Source organism: Hyperolius riggenbachi, unplaced genomic scaffold (assembly GCF_040937935.1).
Source record: "Hyperolius riggenbachi isolate aHypRig1 unplaced genomic scaffold, aHypRig1.pri scaffold_115, whole genome shotgun sequence".
NCBI lineage: Eukaryota > Metazoa > Chordata > Amphibia > Anura > Hyperoliidae > Hyperolius > Hyperolius riggenbachi.
This window is the reverse complement of record NW_027152340.1, coordinates 647,204-670,843: the sequence shown is the minus strand read 5'-3', so window position 1 is coordinate 670,843 and position 23,640 is coordinate 647,204. Positions and strand designations below refer to the sequence as shown.

General features: G+C 49.9%; 1 protein-coding gene across 1 annotated transcript in view; it reads left to right on the top strand.

Moving 5' to 3' along the window:
* The first annotated feature begins 274 nt into the window (after positions 1 to 274).
* LOC137543602 (NXPE family member 4-like) overlaps positions 275 to 23,640 on the top strand; it is a 143,081-nt gene continuing 119,715 nt past the window's right edge. Inside the window, exon 1 of the mRNA XM_068264703.1 lies at positions 275 to 388. Within this exon, the coding sequence (XP_068120804.1) occupies positions 275 to 388 (114 nt within the window). The remainder of the gene's footprint in view (positions 389 to 23,640) is intronic.

The following is a 23,640-nucleotide window of genomic DNA, read 5'->3' as shown; positions in this document are numbered from 1 at the left end:
TCATGCTGACGTGATTTTGTGCGGCCCTGGACCAAAGTACAGTGCTCAGAAGAAGGCACGTGGCATCAGCTCCCAAGATTGTCAGGACGTAGTTGACTATTTAGCACAGAACACCTCATCTTCTGCAGCCACCAGCACTACTACAAGCACCACATCCGCTACATTTGACACTTCACAGGAGTTATATGGTGTGGAATTAATGGATTCACAGCCAATTATTGTTACAACAAGATGAAGGCGCTAAGCAAGTTACACCACCTCATATGTCTGAGTTATGGACGAAAGCTGTGAGGAGGAGGATGATGAAGTACCTGCTGTTGGTGCAGTTTTGGAGGTGTCTGATACAAGCAAAGCTGGGGAGGATGATTATGATGAAGATGATTATGATGTTATGGATGTCACGTGGGTTCCCAATAGAGGAGATGAACAGGGGGACAGTTCAGAGGGGGAGTCAGCACCGGCGTACCTACCGGGGATGCGACCCCCTCAGCCGCAGGGGGGCCCGGGGCTGCTCTGGGGCCCGCTCACTGTGCGTGGGGGGAGCGCTGCTCTGGACCCCCCAGCAAGGTGCTCAACTGGCCGCAGCGTCTAATAGACGCTGCGCCAGTTCATTCCCCGCAGCCCCGCATAGTCTCCGGCAGGCAGAGCAGGGCTACGGCAAGATGGCCGCCGAAGATGCCCTACACTGGAGACTATTTGTGTCTCTAGTACAGGGCTTTGGCAGCCATCTTGCCGTAGCCCTGCACTCTGCCTGTCAGCGCGGGAGATGTGCTGCAGGAGGACTCGGGGAGCTGCGAGCCAGATGCCGGGAGAGGAGAAGACTTCTGTCAGGTAAGTGAATTGTTTTTTTTTCACAGGTGCATTTTTTTTTCTAGTGTCTGCTGCCTACATTGTGATTTTCTGGTGACTGCTGCCCACATTGTGATTTTCTGGTGTCTGCTGCCCACATTACGATTTTCTGGTGACTGCTGCCCACATTACGATTTTCTGGTGCCTGCTGCCCACATTGCGATTTTCAGGTGTCTGCTGCCCACATTACGATTTTCTGGTGTCTGCTGCCCACATTGCGATTTTCTGGTGACTGCTGCCCACATTTTGATTTTCTGGTGACTGCTGCCCACATTGTGATTTTCAGGTGTCTGCTGCACACATTATGATTTTCAGGTGTCTGCTGCCCACATTACGATTTTCTGGTCACTGCTGCACACATTGCGATTTTCAGGTGTCTGCTGCCCACATTACGATTTTCTGGTCACTGCTGCCCACATTGCGATTTTCAGGTGTCTGCTGCCTACATTACGATTTTCTGGTCACTGCTGCCCACATTGCGATTTTCTGGTGTCTGCTGCCCACATTACGATTTTCAGGTGTCTGCTGCCCATATTATGATTTTCTGGTGTCTGCTGCCCACATTACGATTTTCAGGTGTCTGCTGCCCACATTACGATTTTCAGGTGTCTGCTGCCCACATTACGATTTTCTGGTGTCTGCTGCCCACATTGCGATTTTCTGGTCACTGCTGCCCACATTGCGATTTTCTGGTGTCTGCTGCCCACATTACGATTTTCAGGTGTCTGCTGCCCACATTACGATTTTCTGGTCACTGCTGCCCTCATTGCGATTTTCTGGTCACTGCTGCCCACATTGCGATTTTCTGGTGTCTGCTGCCCACATTACGATTTTCAGGTGTCTGCTGCCCATATTATGATTTTCTGGTGTCTGCTGCCCACATTACGATTTTCAGGTGCCTGCTGCCCACATTACGATTTTCAGGTGTCTGCTGCCCACATTATGATTTTCTGGTGTCTGCTGCCCACATTGCGATTTTCTGGTGTCTGCTGCCCACATTACGATTTTCTGGTGTCTGCTGCCCACATTGCGATTTTCAGGTGTCTGCTGCCCACATTATGATTTTCTGGTCACTGCTGCCCACATTGCGATTTTCTGGTCACTGCTGCCCACATTGCGATTTTCAGGTGTCTGCTGCCCACATTACGATTTTCAGGTTTCTGCTGCCCACATTACGATTTTCAGGCGTCTGCTGCCCACATTACGATTTTCAGGTGTCTGCTGCCCACATTGCGATTTTCAGGTGTCTGCTGCCCACATTACGATTTTCTGGCCCACATTACGATTTTCTGGTGAACACTGCCCACGTTACGATTGTCTGGTGAATGCTGTCCATGTTACAATTTTCTGGTGAACGCTGCCCACATTACGATTTTCTGGTGAACTCTGCCCACATTACGATTTTCTGTCCCACATTACGATATTCTGGTGAACGCTGCCCACATTACGATTGCCTGGTGAATGCTGTCCACGTTACAATTTTCTGGTGACTGCTGCTCACGTTACGATTTTCTGGTGACTGGTGCCCACATTACGATTTTCTGGCGAACTCTGCCCACATTACGATTTTCTGGTGAACTCTGCCCACATTATGGTTTTCTAAAGGCCCACATTACGATTTTCTGGTGAACTCTGCCCACATTACGATTTTCTGGCCCACATTATGATTGTCTGGTAAAATGCTGCCCACTTTACAATTAATTTACAGTGAAACGCTGCCCCATTACGATTATTTGGCACCTATGGGGGGGCCCCATCCAAATATTCGCAGGTCGGCCCAGTGATTTCTAGTTACGCCCCTGGGAGTCAGAGAGGAGTAAGAGGAGACGAGTTGCTGAAAGAAGCAGGGGGACCTCGTCATCAGAAACAGCTGGTGGCAGTGTCCAGCACCATTTATTGCCACCTATGGACAGCCAGCCAACATGCCCTTCAACGTCAGCTGCTGATGCCACCATAGTGCCATCACCCCAGGGGGGCTCAGCAGTGTGGACATTTTTTCTGTGTCTGCCTCAGATGAGAGCAATGCCATCTGTTGTCTCTGCCACCAAAAATTGAGCCGTGGGAAGTGCCAACACTCACGTAGGGACAACTGCCTTACAAAGGCACATGACAAAAAGCACAAACGGCAATGGGAAGAGCACCTGAGGAAAAGCAGCGCACAAAAGCAATGCCACCCTCCTTCTTCCTTCAGGTGCATTATCTTCAGCCGCTTTCTCCCTTGCACCTTCACAGCCTCCCTCCTCCACTCCGCCTCTCACGTTGAGTGGTTCCTGCTCCTCTGCCCACAGGCTAGGTGTCCGTGAGGGAAATCTTTGAGCAGAAGAAGCCAATGTCTGCCAGTCACCCCCTTGCCCGGCGTCCGACAGCTTGCTTGGTGGAACTGTTATCTCACCAGCTGTTACTATACCAGCTGGTGGACTCTGAGGCCTTCCAAAAATGTGTGGCCATTGGGACACCAAAGTGGAAGATACCAGGCCGCAATTATTTCTCAAAAAAGGTGATGCACAAACTGTACCGTGAAGTTGAAAGGCAAGTAGTGTCATCTCTGGCACACAGCGTTGGGTCAAGGGTCCATCTGACCACGGATGCCTGGTCTGCCAAGCATGGTCAGGGCAGGTATATTATTTATACATCCCATTGGGTTAACCTGGTGACTGCTGGAAAGCAGGGAGTACGTAGCTGTGCAGCGGACCTAGTTGTGACACCTCCACGGCTTGCAGGCAGGCGTGCTGGAGATCGGCAACATGGTGTGTGACAATGGCAGCAATCTCATTCCGGCTTTGAATTTGGGAAAGTTGACACATGTACCCTGCATGGCACATGTGCTGAAACTAATAATCCAAAGATTTCTGTGTAAGTACCCAGGCTTATAGGAGGTCCTGAAGCAGTCCAGGAAGGTGTGTGAGCATGTCAGGTGGTCTTACACGGCCATGGCACGCTTTGCTGATATTCAGCAGAGAAACAACTTGCCAGTGAGGTGCTTGATTTTCAATAGCCCGACTCACTGGAATTAAACGCTCCTGATGTTTAACCGTCTGCTACAACAGGAGAAAGCCGTCAATCAGTATCTCTACAACTACAGTAAAAGGACATGCTCTGGGGAGATGGGGATGTTCTGGCCGAAGTACTGGACACTCATGCGAAATGCCTGCAGACTCATGCGGCTGTTTGAGGAGTAGAGATGGCCCGAACCTCCGACTTTTGGTACACGAACCGGGTTTGCGAACTTCTGCAAAAGTTCAGTTCGCACAAACTTTTGCAAACCGCAATAGACTTCAATGGGGAGGCGAACTTGGAAAATTAGAAAAAAATTTGCTGGCCACAAAAGTGATGGAAAATATGTTTCAAGGGGTCTAACACCTGGAGGGGGGCATGGCAGAGTGGGATACATGCCAAAAGTCCCGGAGAAAAATCTGGATTTGATACAAAGCAGCGTTTTATGGGCAGAAATCACATTGAATGCTAAATAGCAGGCCTAAAGTGCTTTAAAACATCTTGCATGTGTATACATCAATCAGGTAGTGTAATTAGAGTACTGCTTCACACTGACGCACCAAACTCACTGTGTAACACACCGCAAACAGCTGTTTGTGTAGTGACGGCCATGCTGGACTACTGCGCAACATGGCGAGATTGCTCTTCCTCACTCAGTGATGTCAGGTTAGGTAATGTCTGACTGCCTTATCAACTTTTGATGGTTCTTTCTCTACCATTGTTAAAGCTTACATCTATTTTTTTTTACATTACATTTTCTGCTTGTGGTTCAGTACCTGCAACGAGAATCTATTATGGAGGGCAAGTCTGCCATTGTGACCACGGGTAATGGCCAGGGAATCCTGGTTCTAATCCAGTCCGGAGTTGGAGCCTAAAAAACGGCTACCACCACACATCCAAGAAAGGCAGCAGGCAGGCATGCACGTCCCGATAACAATACAGGAGGAGGACTTTTGAGGCCCTGCTGTGTATGTGAAATGAATCAACTTTAAATCCTTTAACGAGAATCTGTTATGGAGGGCAAGTCTGATGGTGCCTTCACTGCGATTCACCAGGTTGGTCACCTCCTCAAGGAGACGAGAATCTTTTATGGAGGGCAAGTCTGCCACCGTGAGTGACCACAGGTAATGGCTGGGGAATCCTGGTTCTATTCCGGTCCGGAGTTATAGCCTACGAAAAAATTACCACCACGCACATCCAAGGAAGGCTGTAGGCATGGTATGCACCTCCCGAGGTAGTGACAAAAAATAACAATACAGGAGGAGGACTTTCGAGGCTCTGCTGTATTTGAAATGAATTAACTTTAAATCCTTTAACAAGAATCTGTTATGGTGGACATTGATGACACCACTTGCCACAACAGCTAGGTATATGCAGTGATGAGGTGGGTTCACTGAACACAAAAGCTAGGTATATGCAGTGATGATGTGGGTTCACTCAACAAAACAGCTAGGTATCTGCAGTGATGAGGTGAGTTCACTTAACACAAAAGCTAGGTATACGCAGTGATGAGGTGGGTTCACACAACAAAACAGCTAGGTATATGCAGTGATGAGGTGGGTTCACTCAACACAAAAGGTAGTGACCAAAAATAACAATACAGGAGGAGGACTTTCGAGGCCCTGCTGTATTTGAAATGAATTAACTTTAAATCCTTTAATGAGAATGTGTTATGGTGGACAATGATGACACCACTTGCCACAACAGCTAGGTATATGCAGTGATGAGGTGGGTTCACTGAACACAAAAGCTAGGTATATGCAGTGATGATGTGGGTTCACTCAACAAAACAGCTAGGTATCTGCAGTGATGAGGTGGGTTCACTTAACACAAAAGCTAGGTATATGCAGTGATGAGGTGGGTTCACTCAACAAAACAGCTAGGTAGATGCAGTGATGAGGTGGGTTCACTCAACACAAAAGGTAGTGACCAAAAATTACAATATTGGAGGAGGACTTTCGAGGCCCTGCTGTATTTGAAATTAATTAACTTTAAATCCTTTAATGAGAATCTGTTATGGCGGACAATGATGACACCACTTGCCACAACAGCTAGGTATATGCAGTGCTGAGGTAGGTTCACTGAACACAACAGCTAGGTATATGCAGTGATGAGGTGGGTTCACTGAACACAACAGCTAGGTATATGCAATGATTAGAGATGGGCCGAACCTCCGATTTTAGGTTCGCAAACCGGGTTCGCGAACTTCCGCGGAAGGTTCGGTTCGCGTTAAAGTTCGAGAACCGCCATAGACTTCAATGGGGATGCGAACTTTGAAAAAAAAAAATTATGCTGGCCACAAAAGTGATGGAAAAGATGTTTCAAGGGGTCTAACACCTGGACCCCCAGGTGGAGGAGTGGGATACATGCCAAAAGTCCCCGGGAAAAATCTGGATTTGACGCAAAGCAGCGTTTTAAGGGCAGAAATCACATTGAATGCTAAATGACAGGCCTAAAGTGCTTTAAAACATCTTGCATGTGTATACATCAATCAGGTAGTGTAATTAAGGTACTGCTTCACACTGACACACCAAACTCACCGTGTAACGCACCGCAAACAGCTGTTTGTGTAGTGACGGCCGTGCTGGACTGGTGCGCTCCATGGCGAGAACAGGTATGCAGTGGCGGGTTCACTGAACAGAACAGGTATGCAGTGGCGGGTTCACTGAACAGAACAGGTATACAGTGGCGGGTTCACAGAACAGGTATGCAGTGGTGGGTTCACTGAACAGGTATGCAGTGGTGGGTTCACTGAACAGGTATGCAGTGGTGGGTTCACTGAACAGGTATGCAGTGGTGAGTTCACAGTACAGGTATGCAGTGGTGGGTTCACAGAACAGGTATGCAGTGGTGGGTTCACAGAACAGGTATGCAGTGGCAGGTTCACTGAACAGGTATGCAGTGGTGGGTTCACAGAACAGGTATGCAGTGGTGGGTTCACAGTACAGGTATGCAGTGGTGGGTTCACTGAACAGGTATGCAGTGGTGGGTTCACTGAACAGGTATGCAGTGGTGAGTTCACAGTACAGGTATGCAGTGGTGGGTTCACAGAACAGGTATGCAGTGGTGGGTTCACAGAACAGGTATGCAGTGGCAGGTTCACTGAACAGGTATGCAGTGGTGGGTTCACAGAACAGGTATGCAGTGGTGGGTTCACAGTACAGGTATGCAGTGGTGGGTTCACAGAACAGGTATGCAGTGGCAGGTTCACTGAACAGGTATGCAGGTACTGAACAGAACAGGTATGCAGCCAGGAACAAGCTAAGCCTAACTAATCTTTCCCTAAGAGAGACAGTCTGCAGCAGCTCGCCCTACTCTCACTAACGCAGGCAGTGGCACACGAGTGAGCGTAATGGCTGCCGCTGCCTGCCTTGTATTGGGGGGGAGTGGCTCCAGGGGCTAGTGTAGCCTAATTGGCTACACTGGGCCTGCTGACTGTGATGTAGAGGGTCAAAGTTGACCCTCAGGGTGCATTATGGGGCGAACCGAACTTCCGCAAAAGTTTGCCTGCGGGACGCGAACGCGAACCACTGAAGTTCACATGGAACCGTTCGCAGGCGAACCGTTAGGCCCAACTCTCGCAATGACCAGGTGGGTTCACTCAACACAACAGCTAGGTAAGTATATGCAGTGATGAGGTGGATTCACTCAACACAATAGCTTGGTATATGCAGCAATGGGTATTACAATGTGCAGCTGCCTATTACACACACAGGTAGTCACTGAATGTGCTGGGCCGGGCAGTGGCACACACACAGTATGAATTACAAAAGCTGTCTATGCAACACAAGTGTCAGTTAGATCAGTGGGGCACACAGAAAAAAAATAGATCATAAGAACAAGATTAGCTCTCAAAAGAGCTGTTGTGGGGTGCTATTATAGCAATAAGAATCAGCCAGGAGCAAGCTAACAAGCCAAGAGCCTAACTAAACTTTCCCTAGGAGAAACAGTCTGCAGCAGCTTGCCCTTCTCTCACTATAGCAGGCACACAAGTGAGTGTAATGGCCGGTGATTCCTGCCTTATGTAATGGGGGAGTGGCTCCAGGAGTGATTGTAGCCTGATTGGCTACAATGTGCCTGCTGACTGTGATGTAGAGGGTAAAAGTTGACCCTAATGGAGCATTATGGGGGCAAACCAAACTTCCAGGAAAGTTCGCGATCGAATGCGAACATGAACCACCCAAAGTTCGCCTGGAACCATTTGCCGGCGAACCGTTCGGGCCATCTCTATTGAGGAGGTGACAAACATGGTGCCATCAGCGCCTTTATCCCATATGCTTTCTTCCTGGAGCATGCCGTGCATAGAGTGGTGGATCAAGCTGTGGAGGAGCGTGAACAGGAACAGGAAATGGAGGAAGAGTTGTGGGATCAATTCTTAGCAGAAGCAGATGATTCCTCAACACCTGCGGCAGCACAGAGGAGTGTGGAGGAGAAGGAGGGTTTTTTTTAGAAGGAGGAGGTGGAAGAACAACCGCAGCAGGTGTTGCAGTGGGGTTGAGCTGCTCAACTTTTCTGTGGTATTCTTCATTGCTGGGGGAAGGAGGTGAACTTACCTGACATCACTGAGGAAGAGCAAGAGCAGATGGATAGTACGTCTGCATCCAAATTTGTGCAGATGGCATCTTTCATCCTGGCCAGCCTGTTGAGGGACCCCATATAAAAAAAACTCAAGGGGAAAGACTTGTACTGGGTGGCAATGCTACTAGACCCTCGATATAAGCACAGAGTGGCGGACATGTTACCAACTCACCAAAAGGCAAAAAGGATGCAGCACTTGAACAACAAGCTGGCAAGTATGCTTTACAGTGCGTTTAAGGGTGATGTCACAGCACAACAGAATAAAGGTATTCCTGCCAGTAATCCTTCTCCCATGTCCACGCAGGCAAGGACAGGAAGCTCCAGCGATCTCATGGTGATCAGGGGTGCTCGGATAGTACTTTTTAAAATCCGAATTGATCCGGATCCGGATATCTAGATATCTGGATCCAGTTCAGATATCCAAATCTGACCTTTTAAATATCCGCGTGAACGTGAATATCCAGACGCATTATCCGCGGATATCAGATCTATTCGGATATCTGGATAGAAAACCGGAAGTGCCCTTTAAATAGCTTCCAAAATGTTTTGGAAGGTGAAAAATACCTCCACCTCCTCCTCCTCACTGTTCATGGATCTTGTCTTACAGGGATTTGTAGGATGTCAAAAGCAAGCTCACATACATTGGCCAGGTATCAAACCTAGGTCAACTGCTTGAAAGGCAGCTATGCTCACCACTATACTACCAACACTACAGGCTGAAGCCAGTCAGTTCACTCATCTCTTCAACTACAAGAAAGGCCCAGGAGTAGTCTTAGCTACCATAATATCTATGTTACGGCAGGGCCCTTATTACACTTTCTCTTACAGGGCTATGGAAACCGTTTTGCCCATGTGATAAAGCGAGGTGCAAAAATGAAATCATGCCTAGCAGAGGATGGTGTCAATCCATCAACCTCTGGGTTATGGGCCCAGCAAACTTCCGCTGCACCACTCTGCTGCCACAAAGTGAATGCTTTGTTGCAGGAAAAAGGGGTGTTAAACTTCTTGGAGCAGACTTACTTCCTCCCTCCCTCCAAAAGACACACGTACATCCCCATAAAATCATTTAGCAGCAACTGAGTGCACAGTCTCTAAGGCGCAATTGGTTAGCGCATTCAGCTGTTAACCAAGTTGTGGTTCAAGCCCACCCAGGGCCCAGCCGTAACATAGATATTACGATAGCTAAGACTACTCCTGGGCCTTTCTTGTAGTTGAAGAGATGAGTTAACTGGCTGGCTTCAGCATGTTATATTGGTGGTATAGTGGTGAGCATAGCTGCCTTTCCAGCAGTTGACCTTGGTTTGATTCCTGGCCAATGTATGTGAGCTTGCTTTTGACATCCTACAAATCCCTGGAGGACAAGATCCATGAACGAGGAGGAGGAGGAGGAGAGTTTTTAACTTTGTAATCGGTTTTGGATCTGGATATCTGCAATATCCGCGGATATCCGGGTTATGCGTCCAAATATTCGCAGATAGCTATCCGGATTTTAAAAAAAATCTGGAATCCGTATCGGATAGTGTAAAAGAATTCAGATATCCGGGTTACCCAGATATCCGGAATCCGGATGAGCATCCCTGATGTTGATGTTGGACATGAGGACATACTTTAGTCCAACGCCTCGCCTTAGCCCTTCCGGATCCACCCTCCACCAACACTCAACCAGCAGGTAGTCGACTACCTGGCCTTAACTAGGTATGTAGACACTCTGAACAGCGAGGAACCCCTGGACTACTGGGTGCGCAGGCTTGACTTGTGGCCAGAGCTGTCACAATTTGCCATCCAACTTCTGTCTTGCCCTGCCTCAAGCATCCTCTCAGAAAGGACTTTCAACGCAGCTGGAGGCATTGTCAGTGGGAAGAGAAGTCGCCAAGGACAAAAAAAGTGTTCAGTACCTGACCTTTATCAAAATGAATGAGGCATGGATCCCGCAGGGCTACTGCCCCCTTGAAGACTAAGTGAGTCCCCACAAACAGCATCTCTGCCTGCACGCCGTATGACTGCCTTCCTCAAGACTAAGTCAGTCCCCACACAGCATCTCTGCCCACAGGCCGCTAGAGATTTCCTGAACGGTTCGCCGGCGAACGGTTCCAGGTGAACTTCTGGTGGTTCGCCTTCGCCGGCGAAGGCGAACTTTCCCGGAAGTTCGATTCGCCCCATAATGCACAATGAGGGTCAACTTTGACCCTCTACATCACAGTCAGCAGGCACATTGTAGCAAATCCGGCTACACTCAGCCCTGGAGCCCCACGCTCCCCTTATATAAGGCAGGCTCCACTGGCCATTACACTCACTCGTGTACCTGCTGCAAATAGACAGACTAGGGCGAGCTGCTGCAGACTTTTTCCTCATTGGGAAAGATCAGTTAGGCTCTTGGCTTGTTAGCTTGCTCCTGGCTGAATCTTATTGCTTTAATAGCACCCCTCATTCAACAGCTCTTTTCAGAGCTAATCGTGTTCTTGTGATCATTTTTTTTCTGTGTGTCAAACTGACACTTGTGTTGCATAGACAGCATTGCTAATTCATACTGTGTGTGTGCCACTGCCAGCAACCCAGCAGCACATTCAGTGACTAACTTTGTGTGTGACAGGGAGCTGCACATTGTACTACCCAGTACTACATATACCTACTACTACCTGTTGTGTTGAGTGAACCCACCTCACTGCATCTAACTACCTTTATGTCAGGATCGGTGTCAGTGAACAGAGAGAATGTGATTATTGGTGATCTGCAGTATCACCAATAATACAGATGTAACCTGGTTATTGATGATCTGCAGAATCACCAATAATACAAGTGTGACCAACCTCTGGACACCTAAACAGTAAAGACAATAAATACAGTAAATAATACACAAGACAGTGGAACTATCCACCACTCGGTGATTCCTCAGAGGTGTGGTTACCTCTGAATGGGAACCCCAAGCGTGAGATCCTCAACCAGGCAGAAACGAGGAATCTCAGCCACTAGCAGTAATCGTCTGCTAGGGCAGGCGTCTGGGAGAGGCAAGCCTCAGAGATAACCCTCCAGTGGGAGATGCTCCACTGAAGGGAGGAAGGTCAGACAAGCAAAGGTTTGGCAACAGAGAAGGCGGCAGCAGTACAGGAATGGAAGGCAAGAGCAGAGTCGGTAAACAGTAGTGTTGGGCGAACAGTGTTCGCCACTGTTCGTGTTCTGCAGAACATCACCCTGTTCTGGTGATGTTCGAGTTCGGCCGAACACCTGGTGGTGTCCGGCCAAACTGTTCGGGTTCGCCCGAACGGCTCAATGCCTGGCCGAACAGGGCCCTGTTCGGCCGAATACGGCCCCCTTATGGGGTCGCAGGCATAAGGGGGGAGCATGCCCCGATCGCGGGGGGGGGGGAAGGTCGAAAATTCCCCCCACCCCCTCCGCTAGTGCTCCCCCCTCTGCCCGCTTCCCCATACAAAAGTTTAAGGAAAGTAAAATAGTACCGGTGGTAGTGGCTGGCAGTGGCACTGTGAAGTGAGTGAGGAGGAGGAGTCCGGAGAGTGACGCGTTGAGGGAGGCCGGGCCGCGGGCGGTTCAGCGGTAGTACCCTTGTGGTACTTCCGCCCTTTCTCTGACCTCACGTCCTCTGCGTGATGACGCATACGAGGGTACGCGTGACGCATACCCTCGTATGCAGAGGACGTGAGGTCAGAGAAAGGGTGGAAGTACTACAAGGGTACTACCGCTGAACCGCCCGCTGCCGGCCTCCCTCAACGCGGCACTCTCCGGACTCCTCCTCCTCACTCACTTCACAGTGCCACTGCCAGCCACTACCACTGGTACTATTTTACTTTCCTTAAACTTTTGTATGGGGAAGTGGGCAGAGGGGGGAGCGCTAGTGGAGGGGGTGGGGGGAATTTCCGACCCCCCCCCGCGATCGGGGCATGATCCCCCCTTATGCCTGCAACCCCATAGGGCCCCCAAAAGCGGGATGTTCGGGGAGTTCGGGGTTCGGCCCGAACATGCCGAACATCGCGGCCATGTTCGGCGAACGTTCCCGAACATCCAGGTGTTCGCCCACCACTAGTAAACAGGCAGGATCGGCAACAAGAATCAGAGGTAGGCAGAGGTACAATAGCGATTAGCACAGAGAATAGTCAGGGATAGCCAGAGTCAAAACACAGGTACAATATCAAATACAATCCTAAACTAAGGTGTGAAATCCTTAGCATCAACACCAGGGAACTGAACTAAGGTCTGAGCGCTAACACGGATGTATTGACGACAGAAGACAACTTGCTACTGACAAGCAAGTCCTATATGTAGCCAAAGAGCTGCCCAGCGCCGCCCCAGAGCCCCAGCCAATCACCAGAGCAGCCGGAGTCAGCTGACCGGCCTGGTCAGCTGACTCCCCGTCTAGAGGCATAAAGATCCTGCCTCCTCACGCGCGTGCATCATGCGAAGACTGAGGGGACCCCACAGGAAGCAACTGCGCGGCGGAGTCCGCCGAGCATGCGGACTCCGCTGTCCGCACTGCCCCGCTTGGCGGCACACCAGAGATAAGAGCCTGGGAAGCGGAGCCCGCTGCCGCTAGCCCTTACACTTTAGTGTTCAGTGAACCCACTTCACTGCATCTAACTACCTTTAGTGTTCAGTGAACCTACCTCACTGCATATAACTACCTTTGCTGTTCAGTGAACCCACCTCACTGCATATAACTACCTTTGTGTTCAGTGAACCCACCTCACTGCATATTCCTAGTTGTTGTGTTGAGTGAACCAACCTCACTGCATCTAACTACCTTTGTGTTCAGTAAACCCACCTCACTGCATACACCTAAATGTTGTGTTGAGTGAACCCACCTCACTGCATCTAACTACCTTTGTGTTCAGTGAACCCACCTCACTGCATATAGCTAGCTGATGTGTTGAGTGAACACACCTCACTGCATCTAACTACTTATTGTGTTGAGTGAACCCACCTCACTGCATCTAACTACCTTTGTGTTCAGTGAACCCACCTCACTGCATATACCTAACTGTTGTGTTGCATGAACCCACCTCACTGCATCTAACTACCTTTGTGTTCAGTGAAACCACCTCACTGCATATACTAGCATCCCCCCGAGATGGACAAAATGGACAAACCAGGTAGAGGAAGAGGTAGAGGCAGACCCAGAGGAAGGCCACCTGGCACTGGCAGGTCTGAGCGAGGTGGTGTTGATGTGATTTTGTGTGGACCTGACCCAAAGTACAGTGCTCAGAAGAAGGCACGTGCCATCACTTCCCAAAATTGTGAGGACGTGGTTGAGTATTTAACACAGAACACCTCATCTCCTGCAGCCACCAGCGCTACTACAAGCACCACATCTGCATTTGACACTTCGCAGGAGTTAGTTGGTGTGGAAATCACTGATTCACAGCCAATAATGCTACAACAAGATGAAGGCGCTAAACAAGTTACACCACCTCATACGTTTGAGTTAGATGGCGATAGTATGGACATAACATGTGAGGAGGGGGATGATGAAGCACCTGATGTTGGTGCAGTTGTGGAGGTGTCTGAGGAAAGCAAAGCTGGGCAGGAGGATTATGATGACGATTATACGGATGCCACGTATGTTCCCAATAGAGGAGATGACCAGGGGGACAGTTCAGAGGAGGAGCCAGAGAGGAGTAGGAGGAGACGAGTCCCTGAAAGAAGCAGAGGGAGCTCGTCCTCAGAAAAAGCTGGGGGCAGTGTCCGGCGCCATGTATTGCCAGCTATGGACAGCCAGCCAATATGCCCTTCAAGGTCAGCTGCTGATGCCACCATAGTGCCATCACCCCAGGGGGGCTCAGCGGTTTGGAAATTTTTTAACGTGTGTACCTCAGATCGGAGCAAAGCCATCTGTTCTCTCTGCCTCAAAAAATTGAGCCGTGGAAATGCCAACACTTACGTAGGGACAAGTGCCTTACGAAGGCACCTGGAGAAAAGGCACAAACAGCAATGGGAAGAACACCTGAGGAAAAGCAGCACCCAAAAGACAAGCCACCCTCCTTCTCCTCTTCCTCCTTCAGGTGCAGCATCTTCAGCTGCTTTCTCCCTTGCACCTTCACAGCCACCCTCCTCCGCACCGCCTCTGCCCTTGAGCGGTTCCTGCTCCTCTGCCCACAGCAGTAGCCAGGTGTCCGTGAAGGAAGTCTTTGAGCAGAAGAAGCCAATTTCTGCCAGTCACCCTCTTGCCCGGCGTCTGACAGCTGGCGTGGCGGAACTATTAGCTCGCCAGCTATTACCATACAAGCTGGTGGAGTCAGAGGCTTTCCGTAAATTGGTGGCCATTGGGACACCGCAGTGGAAGATACCAGGCCGCAATTATTTTTCACAAAAGGGCATACCCAAACTGTACCGTGCAGTTGAAAGGCAAGTGGTGTCATCTCTTGTGAAGAGTGTTGGGTCAAGGGTCCACCTGACCACAGATGCCTGGTCTGCCAAGCACGGGCAGGGCCGCTACATTACATACACAGCCCATTGGTTAAACCTGGTGACTGATAGCAAGCATGGAGTACGTGGCTGCGCAGCGGACCAAATTGTGACACCTCCACGTCTTGCAGGCAGGCCTCCTGCCAACTCCTCACTTTCTCCTCCTGCTACATCCTCTTTGCTGTCATCCTCCTCCTCCTCCTTGGCTGAGTGGCAGTCCAACTCTAGTGGTGCTGCCATCTCCTCCTCTCCAGCTACACAGCCCCATCTCCCCAGAGCCTACGCTGCATGGCAGGTACGATGGTGTCACGCCATTTTAGACATGTCTTGCCTCAAAGCGGAGAGTCACACTGGAGCAGCTCTCCTGGCTGGTCTTAACAAAGAGGTGCAGCAATGGCTGACCCCGCACCAGCTGGAGATCGGCAACGTGGTGTGTGACAACGGCAGCAATCTCCTTTCCGCTTTGAATTTGGGAAAGCTGATACATGTACCCTGCATGGCACATGTGCTGAATCTGGTTGTGCAAAGATTTGTGTCAAAGTACCCAGGCTTAGCAGGCCAGGAAGTTGTGTGGGCATTTCAGGCTGCGGACATTCCTCAACACCTGCGGCAGCACAGAGGAGTGTGGAGGAGAAGGAGGGTTTTTTTTAGAAGGAGGAGGTGGAAGAACAACCGCAGCAGGTGTTGCAGTGGGGTTGAGCTGCTCAACTTTTCTGTGGTATTCTTCATTGCTGGGGGAAGGAGGTGAACTTACCTGACATCACTGAGGAAGAGCAAGAGCAGATGGATAGTACGTCTGCATCCAAATTTGTGCAGATGGCATCTTTCATCCTGGCCAGCCTGTTGAGGGACCCCATATAAAAAAAACTCAAGGGGAAAGACTTGTACTGGGTGGCAATGCTACTAGACCCTCGATATAAGCACAGAGTGGCGGACATGTTACCAACTCACCAAAAGGCAAAAAGGATGCAGCACTTGAACAACAAGCTGGCAAGTATGCTTTACAGTGCGTTTAAGGGTGATGTCACAGCACAACAGAATAAAGGTATTCCTGCCAGTAATCCTTCTCCCATGTCCACGCAGGCAAGGACAGGAAGCTCCAGCGATCTCATGGTGATCAGGGGTGCTCGGATAGTACTTTTTAAAATCCGAATTGATCCGGATCCGGATATCTAGATATCTGGATCCAGTTCAGATATCCAAATCTGACCTTTTAAATATCCGCGTGAACGTGAATATCCAGACGCATTATCCGCGGATATCAGATCTATTCGGATATCTGGATAGAAAACCGGAAGTGCCCTTTAAATAGCTTCCAAAATGTTTTGGAAGGTGAAAAATACCTCCACCTCCTCCTCCTCACTGTTCATGGATCTTGTCTTACAGGGATTTGTAGGATGTCAAAAGCAAGCTCACATACATTGGCCAGGTATCAAACCTAGGTCAACTGCTTGAAAGGCAGCTATGCTCACCACTATACTACCAACACTACAGGCTGAAGCCAGTCAGTTCACTCATCTCTTCAACTACAAGAAAGGCCCAGGAGTAGTCTTAGCTACCATAATATCTATGTTACGGCAGGGCCCTTATTACACTTTCTCTTACAGGGCTATGGAAACCGTTTTGCCCATGTGATAAAGCGAGGTGCAAAAATGAAATCATGCCTAGCAGAGGATGGTGTCAATCCATCAACCTCTGGGTTATGGGCCCAGCAAACTTCCGCTGCACCACTCTGCTGCCACAAAGTGAATGCTTTGTTGCAGGAAAAAGGGGTGTTAAACTTCTTGGAGCAGACTTACTTCCTCCCTCCCTCCAAAAGACACACGTACATCCCCATAAAATCATTTAGCAGCAACTGAGTGCACAGTCTCTAAGGCGCAATTGGTTAGCGCATTCAGCTGTTAACCAAGTTGTGGTTCAAGCCCACCCAGGGCCCAGCCGTAACATAGATATTACGATAGCTAAGACTACTCCTGGGCCTTTCTTGTAGTTGAAGAGATGAGTTAACTGGCTGGCTTCAGCATGTTATATTGGTGGTATAGTGGTGAGCATAGCTGCCTTTCCAGCAGTTGACCTTGGTTTGATTCCTGGCCAATGTATGTGAGCTTGCTTTTGACATCCTACAAATCCCTGGAGGACAAGATCCATGAACGAGGAGGAGGAGGAGGAGAGTTTTTAACTTTGTAATCGGTTTTGGATCTGGATATCTGCAATATCCGCGGATATCCGGGTTATGCGTCCAAATATTCGCAGATAGCTATCCGGATTTTAAAAAAAATCTGGAATCCGTATCGGATAGTGTAAAAGAATTCAGATATCCGGGTTACCCAGATATCCGGAATCCGGATGAGCATCCCTGATGTTGATGTTGGACATGAGGACATACTTTAGTCCAACGCCTCGCCTTAGCCCTTCCGGATCCACCCTCCACCAACACTCAACCAGCAGGTAGTCGACTACCTGGCCTTAACTAGGTATGTAGACACTCTGAACAGCGAGGAACCCCTGGACTACTGGGTGCGCAGGCTTGACTTGTGGCCAGAGCTGTCACAATTTGCCATCCAACTTCTGTCTTGCCCTGCCTCAAGCATCCTCTCAGAAAGGACTTTCAACGCAGCTGGAGGCATTGTCAGTGGGAAGAGAAGTCGCCAAGGACAAAAAAAGTGTTCAGTACCTGACCTTTATCAAAATGAATGAGGCATGGATCCCGCAGGGCTACTGCCCCCTTGAAGACTAAGTGAGTCCCCACAAACAGCATCTCTGCCTGCACGCCGTATGACTGCCTTCCTCAAGACTAAGTCAGTCCCCACACAGCATCTCTGCCCACAGGCCGCTAGAGATTTCCTGAACGGTTCGCCGGCGAACGGTTCCAGGTGAACTTCTGGTGGTTCGCCTTCGCCGGCGAAGGCGAACTTTCCCGGAAGTTCGATTCGCCCCATAATGCACAATGAGGGTCAACTTTGACCCTCTACATCACAGTCAGCAGGCACATTGTAGCAAATCCGGCTACACTCAGCCCTGGAGCCCCACGCTCCCCTTATATAAGGCAGGCTCCACTGGCCATTACACTCACTCGTGTACCTGCTGCAAATAGACAGACTAGGGCGAGCTGCTGCAGACTTTTTCCTCATTGGGAAAGATCAGTTAGGCTCTTGGCTTGTTAGCTTGCTCCTGGCTGAATCTTATTGCTTTAATAGCACCCCTCATTCAACAGCTCTTTTCAGAGCTAATCGTGTTCTTGTGATCATTTTTTTTCTGTGTGTCAAACTGACACTTGTGTTGCATAGACAGCATTGCTAATTCATACTGTGTGTGTGCCACTGCCAGCAACCCAGCAGCACATTCAGTGACTAACTTTGTGTGTGACAGGGAGCTGCACATTGTACTACCCAGTACTACATATACCTACTACTACCTGTTGTGTTGAGTGAACCCACCTCACTGCATCTAACTACCTTTATGTCAGGATCGGTGTCAGTGAACAGAGAGAATGTGATTATTGGTGATCTGCAGTATCACCAATAATACAGATGTAACCTGGTTATTGATGATCTGCAGAATCACCAATAATACAAGTGTGACCAACCTCTGGACACCTAAACAGTAAAGACAATAAATACAGTAAATAATACACAAGACAGTGGAACTATCCACCACTCGGTGATTCCTCAGAGGTGTGGTTACCTCTGAATGGGAACCCCAAGCGTGAGATCCTCAACCAGGCAGAAACGAGGAATCTCAGCCACTAGCAGTAATCGTCTGCTAGGGCAGGCGTCTGGGAGAGGCAAGCCTCAGAGATAACCCTCCAGTGGGAGATGCTCCACTGAAGGGAGGAAGGTCAGACAAGCAAAGGTTTGGCAACAGAGAAGGCGGCAGCAGTACAGGAATGGAAGGCAAGAGCAGAGTCGGTAAACAGTAGTGTTGGGCGAACAGTGTTCGCCACTGTTCGTGTTCTGCAGAACATCACCCTGTTCTGGTGATGTTCGAGTTCGGCCGAACACCTGGTGGTGTCCGGCCAAACTGTTCGGGTTCGCCCGAACGGCTCAATGCCTGGCCGAACAGGGCCCTGTTCGGCCGAATACGGCCCCCTTATGGGGTCGCAGGCATAAGGGGGGAGCATGCCCCGATCGCGGGGGGGGGGGAAGGTCGAAAATTCCCCCCACCCCCTCCGCTAGTGCTCCCCCCTCTGCCCGCTTCCCCATACAAAAGTTTAAGGAAAGTAAAATAGTACCGGTGGTAGTGGCTGGCAGTGGCACTGTGAAGTGAGTGAGGAGGAGGAGTCCGGAGAGTGACGCGTTGAGGGAGGCCGGGCCGCGGGCGGTTCAGCGGTAGTACCCTTGTGGTACTTCCGCCCTTTCTCTGACCTCACGTCCTCTGCGTGATGACGCATACGAGGGTACGCGTGACGCATACCCTCGTATGCAGAGGACGTGAGGTCAGAGAAAGGGTGGAAGTACTACAAGGGTACTACCGCTGAACCGCCCGCTGCCGGCCTCCCTCAACGCGGCACTCTCCGGACTCCTCCTCCTCACTCACTTCACAGTGCCACTGCCAGCCACTACCACTGGTACTATTTTACTTTCCTTAAACTTTTGTATGGGGAAGTGGGCAGAGGGGGGAGCGCTAGTGGAGGGGGTGGGGGGAATTTCCGACCCCCCCCCGCGATCGGGGCATGATCCCCCCTTATGCCTGCAACCCCATAGGGCCCCCAAAAGCGGGATGTTCGGGGAGTTCGGGGTTCGGCCCGAACATGCCGAACATCGCGGCCATGTTCGGCGAACGTTCCCGAACATCCAGGTGTTCGCCCACCACTAGTAAACAGGCAGGATCGGCAACAAGAATCAGAGGTAGGCAGAGGTACAATAGCGATTAGCACAGAGAATAGTCAGGGATAGCCAGAGTCAAAACACAGGTACAATATCAAATACAATCCTAAACTAAGGTGTGAAATCCTTAGCATCAACACCAGGGAACTGAACTAAGGTCTGAGCGCTAACACGGATGTATTGACGACAGAAGACAACTTGCTACTGACAAGCAAGTCCTATATGTAGCCAAAGAGCTGCCCAGCGCCGCCCCAGAGCCCCAGCCAATCACCAGAGCAGCCGGAGTCAGCTGACCGGCCTGGTCAGCTGACTCCCCGTCTAGAGGCATAAAGATCCTGCCTCCTCACGCGCGTGCATCATGCGAAGACTGAGGGGACCCCACAGGAAGCAACTGCGCGGCGGAGTCCGCCGAGCATGCGGACTCCGCTGTCCGCACTGCCCCGCTTGGCGGCACACCAGAGATAAGAGCCTGGGAAGCGGAGCCCGCTGCCGCTAGCCCTTACACTTTAGTGTTCAGTGAACCCACTTCACTGCATCTAACTACCTTTAGTGTTCAGTGAACCTACCTCACTGCATATAACTACCTTTGCTGTTCAGTGAACCCACCTCACTGCATATAACTACCTTTGTGTTCAGTGAACCCACCTCACTGCATATTCCTAGTTGTTGTGTTGAGTGAACCAACCTCACTGCATCTAACTACCTTTGTGTTCAGTAAACCCACCTCACTGCATACACCTAAATGTTGTGTTGAGTGAACCCACCTCACTGCATCTAACTACCTTTGTGTTCAGTGAACCCACCTCACTGCATATAGCTAGCTGATGTGTTGAGTGAACACACCTCACTGCATCTAACTACTTATTGTGTTGAGTGAACCCACCTCACTGCATCTAACTACCTTTGTGTTCAGTGAACCCACCTCACTGCATATACCTAACTGTTGTGTTGCATGAACCCACCTCACTGCATCTAACTACCTTTGTGTTCAGTGAAACCACCTCACTGCATATACTAGCATCCCCCCGAGATGGACAAAATGGACAAACCAGGTAGAGGAAGAGGTAGAGGCAGACCCAGAGGAAGGCCACCTGGCACTGGCAGGTCTGAGCGAGGTGGTGTTGATGTGATTTTGTGTGGACCTGACCCAAAGTACAGTGCTCAGAAGAAGGCACGTGCCATCACTTCCCAAAATTGTGAGGACGTGGTTGAGTATTTAACACAGAACACCTCATCTCCTGCAGCCACCAGCGCTACTACAAGCACCACATCTGCATTTGACACTTCGCAGGAGTTAGTTGGTGTGGAAATCACTGATTCACAGCCAATAATGCTACAACAAGATGAAGGCGCTAAACAAGTTACACCACCTCATACGTTTGAGTTAGATGGCGATAGTATGGACATAACATGTGAGGAGGGGGATGATGAAGCACCTGATGTTGGTGCAGTTGTGGAGGTGTCTGAGGAAAGCAAAGCTGGGCAGGAGGATTATGATGACGATTATACGGATGCCACGTATGTTCCCAATAGAGGAGATGACCAGGGGGACAGTTCAGAGGAGGAGCCAGAGAGGAGTAGGAGGAGACGAGTCCCTGAAAGAAGCAGAGGGAGCTCGTCCTCAGAAAAAGCTGGGGGCAGTGTCCGGCGCCATGTATTGCCAGCTATGGACAGCCAGCCAATATGCCCTTCAAGGTCAGCTGCTGATGCCACCATAGTGCCATCACCCCAGGGGGGCTCAGCGGTTTGGAAATTTTTTAACGTGTGTACCTCAGATCGGAGCAAAGCCATCTGTTCTCTCTGCCTCAAAAAATTGAGCCGTGGAAATGCCAACACTTACGTAGGGACAAGTGCCTTACGAAGGCACCTGGAGAAAAGGCACAAACAGCAATGGGAAGAACACCTGAGGAAAAGCAGCACCCAAAAGACAAGCCACCCTCCTTCTCCTCTTCCTCCTTCAGGTGCAGCATCTTCAGCTGCTTTCTCCCTTGCACCTTCACAGCCACCCTCCTCCGCACCGCCTCTGCCCTTGAGCGGTTCCTGCTCCTCTGCCCACAGCAGTAGCCAGGTGTCCGTGAAGGAAGTCTTTGAGCAGAAGAAGCCAATTTCTGCCAGTCACCCTCTTGCCCGGCGTCTGACAGCTGGCGTGGCGGAACTATTAGCTCGCCAGCTATTACCATACAAGCTGGTGGAGTCAGAGGCTTTCCGTAAATTGGTGGCCATTGGGACACCGCAGTGGAAGATACCAGGCCGCAATTATTTTTCACAAAAGGGCATACCCAAACTGTACCGTGCAGTTGAAAGGCAAGTGGTGTCATCTCTTGTGAAGAGTGTTGGGTCAAGGGTCCACCTGACCACAGATGCCTGGTCTGCCAAGCACGGGCAGGGCCGCTACATTACATACACAGCCCATTGGTTAAACCTGGTGACTGATAGCAAGCATGGAGTACGTGGCTGCGCAGCGGACCAAATTGTGACACCTCCACGTCTTGCAGGCAGGCCTCCTGCCAACTCCTCACTTTCTCCTCCTGCTACATCCTCTTTGCTGTCATCCTCCTCCTCCTCCTTGGCTGAGTGGCAGTCCAACTCTAGTGGTGCTGCCATCTCCTCCTCTCCAGCTACACAGCCCCATCTCCCCAGAGCCTACGCTGCATGGCAGGTACGATGGTGTCACGCCATTTTAGACATGTCTTGCCTCAAAGCGGAGAGTCACACTGGAGCAGCTCTCCTGGCTGGTCTTAACAAAGAGGTGCAGCAATGGCTGACCCCGCACCAGCTGGAGATCGGCAACGTGGTGTGTGACAACGGCAGCAATCTCCTTTCCGCTTTGAATTTGGGAAAGCTGATACATGTACCCTGCATGGCACATGTGCTGAATCTGGTTGTGCAAAGATTTGTGTCAAAGTACCCAGGCTTAGCAGGCCAGGAAGTTGTGTGGGCATTTCAGGCTGCGGACATTCAGCAGAGAAACAACTTGCCGGTGAGACGCCTGATTTGCGATAGCCCGACTCACTGGAATTCCACCCTGCTCATGTTCTCTCAGCTACTAGACCAGGAGAAAGACGTCACACAGTACCTGTACAATTACAGTAGAAGGACACAATCTGGGAAGATGGGGATGTTCTGGCCACCGAACTGGACACTGATGCAAAATGCATGCAGGATCATGCAGCCGTTTGAGGAGGTTACCAACCTGGTGAGTCTAGCTGAAGGCACCATCAGCGACTTGATCATCCGAACCAGATTTTTCCTCGACACCTGCGGCAGCACAGAGGGGGGAGGAGGAGGAAGAAGAGGAGTCGTGTGGGGAAGGAGAGGAGTCGGATGAGGAAGGTGGTTTTGTGTAGTGGTGCTCAAATACCCCTTTTAAAAATTCGAATTTGGTCGAATTCGAATAGTAAATTATTCGAGGTCAGTCGAATATTCGAGTCGAATATTTTTTACTATTCGATTCGACCTCGGACTTCGAGCTCACTATTCGAGTCGGTATTCGAGCTCACTATTCGAGCTGACTATTCGAATTGGCCCAAAATAGCTTCCAACACTTGTTTTGAGGGTGAATGATGCAAGAAACATCTTTTTTTCCAAGTAACAACAGCAAGTGATTATGTGGGGATGTTCCTTTAAAAAAAAATGTGGAAAGAGAAGTTGTGTCCTTAATTTGGTTCAGTAGTGTAGTGTTACTGTATATACTTGTTCTTCTTCTTCTTTATCTTTCTTAATCTTCTTCTAGATCTTCTTCTTCTTCTTCTTCTTCTTCTTCATCATCTTCTTCTTCTTCTTCATCTTCATCTTCTTCATCTTCTTCTTCATCTTCTTCTTCTTCTTCTTCATCTTCTTCTTCTTCTTCATCTTCTTCATCTTCTTCATCTTCATCTTCTTCATCTTCATCTTCTTCATCTTCATCTTCTTCTTCATCTTCTTCATCTTCTTCATCTTCTTCATCTTCTTCTTCTTCTTCTTCATCTTCTTCTTCTTCTTC